Source organism: Acanthisitta chloris, unplaced genomic scaffold (assembly GCF_000695815.1).
Source record: "Acanthisitta chloris isolate BGI_N310 unplaced genomic scaffold, ASM69581v1 scaffold8763, whole genome shotgun sequence".
NCBI classification, from domain to species: Eukaryota; Metazoa; Chordata; class Aves; order Passeriformes; family Acanthisittidae; genus Acanthisitta; species Acanthisitta chloris.
The window spans coordinates 1-1,969 of record NW_008666517.1 but is presented as its reverse complement, the minus strand read 5'-3'; the positions used below and the strand labels follow the sequence as shown (position 1 = coordinate 1,969).

Sequence of the window (1,969 nt, the reverse complement as noted above, 5' to 3'; positions counted from 1 at the left end):
TAGCTGCTCTGGCCCCAGCTCGTGGGGACAGTGCCCATGTACTGGCATTGTCTCACCTGGAACTGCTCTGCAATCCGGCCCGGGTAAGCGACCAGCTGGTGCCAGCCCTCTCCACCACACTTGGGGCTCTGCCACAGCCCCACCACCTCGTCCCTGTGCACCACAGCCAGGCGCAGTACCGCCCGCTCCATCTGGTTGGGCCCTGCGGGGAGCACCAAAACTGCCCTTGGCACTGGGCATCCCAGGGGACCCACAGGGATGAAGGGGGCCCTGTCAGCTCTGGGGACTAGGGACGGGACCTGAGTCCCACTGAGCCCTGCCAACTCTGTAGACTGGAAATGGGACCCCCAAGGATCCACTGAGCCCTGCCAGCTCTGGGGACTGGAGATGGGACCTGGAGTGTGGAAGAGGCAAGTGGGATGGCAAGGACCCATCTCAAGGTGCCAGTGGCTCTGTCCCTGCTATGGGGGGTAGATGGCCCCATCCCTTCCCACTGCCCCCTATGCTCACTGCCCTGTGCCCAGTACCCCGATGCTGTCCATGCCCACCTCGGGTGCCCTCACTGCTCCCTGAGAGGTGGTACCAGGCTCTGATCTCACACGTTGCGGCTGCTTCCCGCATCTCCGGTGACCTTAGCCAGGCCGTGGCTGTGGGCTTTGCCGGGGGGTACACGGTCACCATGAACCAGCCTGGGGTGGGCAGAGAGCAGAGCAGGGGCTCCAGTCCCATGGGATGGCACTGGGGCTGTGCCAGCACCACTCCTGCCCCTCCATGGGTCTGCTCCGTCCTCTGCACCCACAAAGATGGGTGTCCTGGCACCCTGGCTCCAGGGCACCCACGGCCCAGTGGGGCAGTGCTGTGGGTGCCCAGAGCTTGCTCACCAGCGAAGCAGCTCCTGCTTACCCAGGTCGGTGCCCACTGTGTGGTCTGAACGGGGCGCTGTGCCCCAGGTGGCCAGACTGGCCTGGCCTCGCACCCATCTGTACGTCGAGGTGCTCGTGTCCTGCCAGCCACAGTCGCTGTCCTCGAAGTCACAGGTGAAGGGGGTGCCCAGCACTGCTGAGCCCTGCAGATACCCTGAGGGTGGGTGGATGGTGGGTCAGGGCAGGGCTGGGGCTGCTTTGGGGACCTGTGCCCACACCAGGGATCTGCACCCACCTGGGTCCTGCATCCCTCCTGGGTACCTGCACCTACCCAGGGGACCTGCAGCCAGCCCAGGGGACCTGCACACACCCTAGAGTCCCACACACACCTGGGGGACCCCACATGCACCCACTTGCATTCAGCCTGGGCACCTGCACACGCTGCAAAGGACCTGTACCTACCCCATGGATCTGCACACACCCTGGGCTCCTGTACCCAGCTGGGTACCTGCAGTCACCCAAGGGACCTGTGTCCAGCCCAGGAACCTATGCCCACCCTAAAGACCTGCAACTGCCAGGAAGACCTACACCCACCCTGGGGCCCTGCACCCCCCTTGAGGTCCTGCATCCACCCTGGGACTCCCACCCACAACTCCCCCACTCCATGCCTGCTCTTGTTCCAGGAGCAGGGCCTGGGAGAGAGGGGGGCCCCCACCACACTGGTTCTCGTCCGAGCAGTCGCTGCAGTCACAGACAAAGTCACAGAGCTGCTTGGCCACGCTGCTGCAGCTATTGGTGACCACAGACCTGACAGGGAGGACAGTCCTGGCTATGAGAGACAACAGGGATAAAAACTCTGCAGGGAACAGAGGACCCACATGGCCTGCAGGTGACATTTGTCTGGGCACCCTGGTTTGGGACCCTGCTTGGAGGGGGCACTGAGGTCTCAGCAGCAGTGTCCCTCGGACAGACCCCCCTGCCACTGCCCTGGTGCCTCACACCTCCCACACTGCCATTTCCCACCATCAACCCCACTCCTGTGCACCCTTATGGTGCCGGGGCCCGCCAGGGCACCGACCCTGCTATATCACACCCCCGCTCTGAGT

The 1,969-nt window shown here is 64.2% G+C and overlaps 1 protein-coding gene across 1 annotated transcript in view; it reads right to left on the bottom strand.

Moving 5' to 3' along the window:
- MAMDC4 (MAM domain containing 4) overlaps nucleotides 1–1,692 on the bottom strand; it is a gene marked incomplete at both ends in the record, with an annotated part of 6,244 nt that extends 4,552 nt beyond the window's left edge. Inside the window, 4 exons of the mRNA XM_009072154.1 lie at nucleotides 52–202; nucleotides 564–689; nucleotides 904–1,077; nucleotides 1,579–1,692. Coding sequence (XP_009070402.1) covers nucleotides 52–202; nucleotides 564–689; nucleotides 904–1,077; nucleotides 1,579–1,692 — 565 coding nt within the window. The remainder of the gene's footprint in view (nucleotides 1–51; nucleotides 203–563; nucleotides 690–903; nucleotides 1,078–1,578) is intronic.
- Nucleotides 1,693–1,969: the final 277 nt, after the last annotated feature.